This window comes from Netta rufina (genome assembly GCF_964035555.1).
Source record: "Netta rufina genome assembly, chromosome: 18".
In the NCBI taxonomy this organism is placed as follows: Eukaryota; Metazoa; Chordata; class Aves; order Anseriformes; family Anatidae; genus Netta; species Netta rufina.
In genome coordinates this window covers 3,126,790-3,129,284 of record NC_140142.1, presented here as the reverse complement: position 1 = coordinate 3,129,284, position 2,495 = coordinate 3,126,790, and the positions used below count along the sequence as shown (strand labels likewise).

Sequence of the window (2,495 nt, the reverse complement as noted above, 5' to 3'; positions counted from 1 at the left end):
ACCGTGAGGCTCTGGCAGCAGGGCACTGCAGGTGGGGTTGCCAAGGGGTCTCCTACAGCTGGCACATCCAATGGCTGACAGCATCTGTCAGGATGGGTCTCTCTGTTTCTCCAGAAAGGAGTGGAAGATGCTTTAGAGAATGGCATTTATAAGGGGTCATTTTCAGAAGAAGATTGAGGCTTTGTTTATCTGAAGGAGAAGGCTTTTTTTTTTTTTTTTGGTTCAGTGCTTTCCGATTCCTGCACTGCAGAGGAGGAAAGCTTGAGGGTACTTTGTTTTCAGGATTGTACAGGAGACTGAGAATCCCAGAGTATTGCACAGAGAGATCAGAATGGAAACAATGAGATTCTGACAGGTTCTCCTGTAAAGAGAGAAGATCGCCTGGGGGGTGTGCTAAGATAGGGAATACGTTTTCTTCATTTAAGTCTGTTCTAACTTTGATCTGCATTCTCATCTTCAACAGGCATCTGTGCTTAATGTCAGCAAATGCCCAACAGCAGCTCAGTCAGTGAGTTCCTGCTGCTGGCATTTGCGGACACGCGCGAACTGCAGCTCCTGCACTTCGCGCTCTTCCTGGGCATCTACCTGGCTGCCCTCCTGGGCAACGGCCTCATCCTCAGCGCCGTAGCCTGCCACCACTGCCTCCACACCCCCATGTACTTCTTCCTCCTCAACCTCGCCCTCCTCGACCTGGGCTGCATCTCCACCACTCTGCCCAAAGCCATGGCCAATGCCCTCTGGGACACCAGGGTCATCTCCTATCAAGGCTGTGCTGCTCAGGTCTTCTTTTTTGTCTTCTTGATTGGAGCAGAGTATTCCCTTCTCACTGTCATGGCCTACAACCGCTACGTTGCCATCTGCAAGCCCCTGCACTACGGGAGCCTCCTGAGCAGCAGAGCTTGTGCCCAGATGGCAGCAGCTGCCTGGGGCAGTGGCTTTCTCCATGCTGTCCTGCACACGGCCAACACATTTTCCCTGCCCCTCTGCTATGGCACTGTTGTGGACCAGTTCTTCTGTGAAATCCCCCACATCCTCAAGCTCTCTTGCTCAAATACCTACCTCAGGGAAGTTAGAGCACTTGTTTTTAGTGTTTTTTTGGCCTTTGGTTGTTTTATTTTCATTTTGGTGTCCTATGTGCAGATCTTCAGGGCAGTGCTGAGCATTCCCTCTGAGCAGGGCAAGCACAAAGCCTTTTCCACGTGCCTCCCTCACCTGGCCGTGGTCTCTCTGTTCGTCAGTACTGCCATATTTGCCTACCTGAAGCCTCCCTCCATTTCCTCTTCATCCCTGGACCTAGTGGTGGCATTTCTGTACTCAATGGTGCCTCCAGTAGTGAACCCCCTCATCTACAGCATGAGGAATCAGGAGCTCAAGAATGCAGTGAGGAAATTGTTTCCATACTTGCTTCTTTAGCATCTGTGATGTATTCAGAGAATGTATTCTTAATAATATGCAAATATTTTGATTCATACTATATCGTATCATTTTTATCATTATTAGTGTTATCATAACATTTTCATTAATAATAATCCTAACAGAAATAAAAGGGTATTCGGGAAAATGACACAACATTTTAAAAATTATTTTTCTCTGTTAATATTTTATTTTATTTTATTTTTTATTTTTTTTTTGTAGTGTAGTTCTCAGCATTCTGAATGTTACATTTTGTCTTAGTTTTTACCATATCATTTAATGTACACAGAGATCATGTTTCCTTTGTTGTTAAAGACAATAAAGATACCAGTGGAAATTCATTAGTCTCAGTATCCTTCTCTTTCCATCTCCTCTGGAGCTGGGGGAGCATCCTCAGCATCCTGAAGGGGCTCAGGGCCAAGAGCCCAGCTGCCACGCATAGGAACAGTGTACTTGGATTAGACCTTGTGGATCTAGGTGACAGTCCTGTCGTCTCTATAGCAGGGCCAGCACAAAGCCTTTTCCACGTGCCTCCCTCACCTGGCCATGGTGTCCATCTTCCTCAGGCCTGTCATGGTTGCCTGCCTGAAGCCCCCCCCCATCTCCTCCCCATCCCTGTACCTGGTGGTGGCAGTTCTGTACTCAGTGGTGTCTGTAGTGTAGCACGTCCTCATCTGTAGCATGAGGAGCCAGGAGCTCAAGCATGCCTTGTGGAAATAGATGGCTAGATGTGTCTTGGATGCAAATTTCTGATCTGCTTCTGCACATGACTTGTAATGTCAATAATTATATGAATAGCCAATATACCTGTGGCGTTTTGTTTTGTTTTGTTTTTCGTGGTTGTGTTTCTGTATATTCTTATTACATCAATTCAGCTAATAACACCCATTAAAATGATATGGATGTACCTGTTGAATATAGTTTATAGACTCTGTGCATGTGAAACCATGATCTCTATGAATTTAAACTTCAGGAAGTTAAAGTTCAATAGGCTTTTTTGTCTGACATCCTTCCTCTGAGACCTGTTCTGGCTCTGCAGGGGCAGTGCCCATGTGCAGGGGTGCAGAGGAAAAGAGTCCCAT

The 2,495-nt window shown here is 46.2% G+C and overlaps 1 protein-coding gene across 1 annotated transcript; it reads left to right on the top strand.

Moving 5' to 3' along the window:
• Positions 1 to 486: 486 nt before the first annotated feature.
• Positions 487 to 1,413, top strand: LOC311216189 (olfactory receptor 14C36-like; the record flags this gene model as incomplete). Its single annotated transcript, XM_084297735.1, has 1 exon — positions 487 to 1,413. One exon carries the CDS (start codon positions 487 to 489, stop codon positions 1,411 to 1,413), a length of 927 nt encoding a protein of 308 aa, XP_084153861.1.
• Positions 1,414 to 2,495: the final 1,082 nt, after the last annotated feature.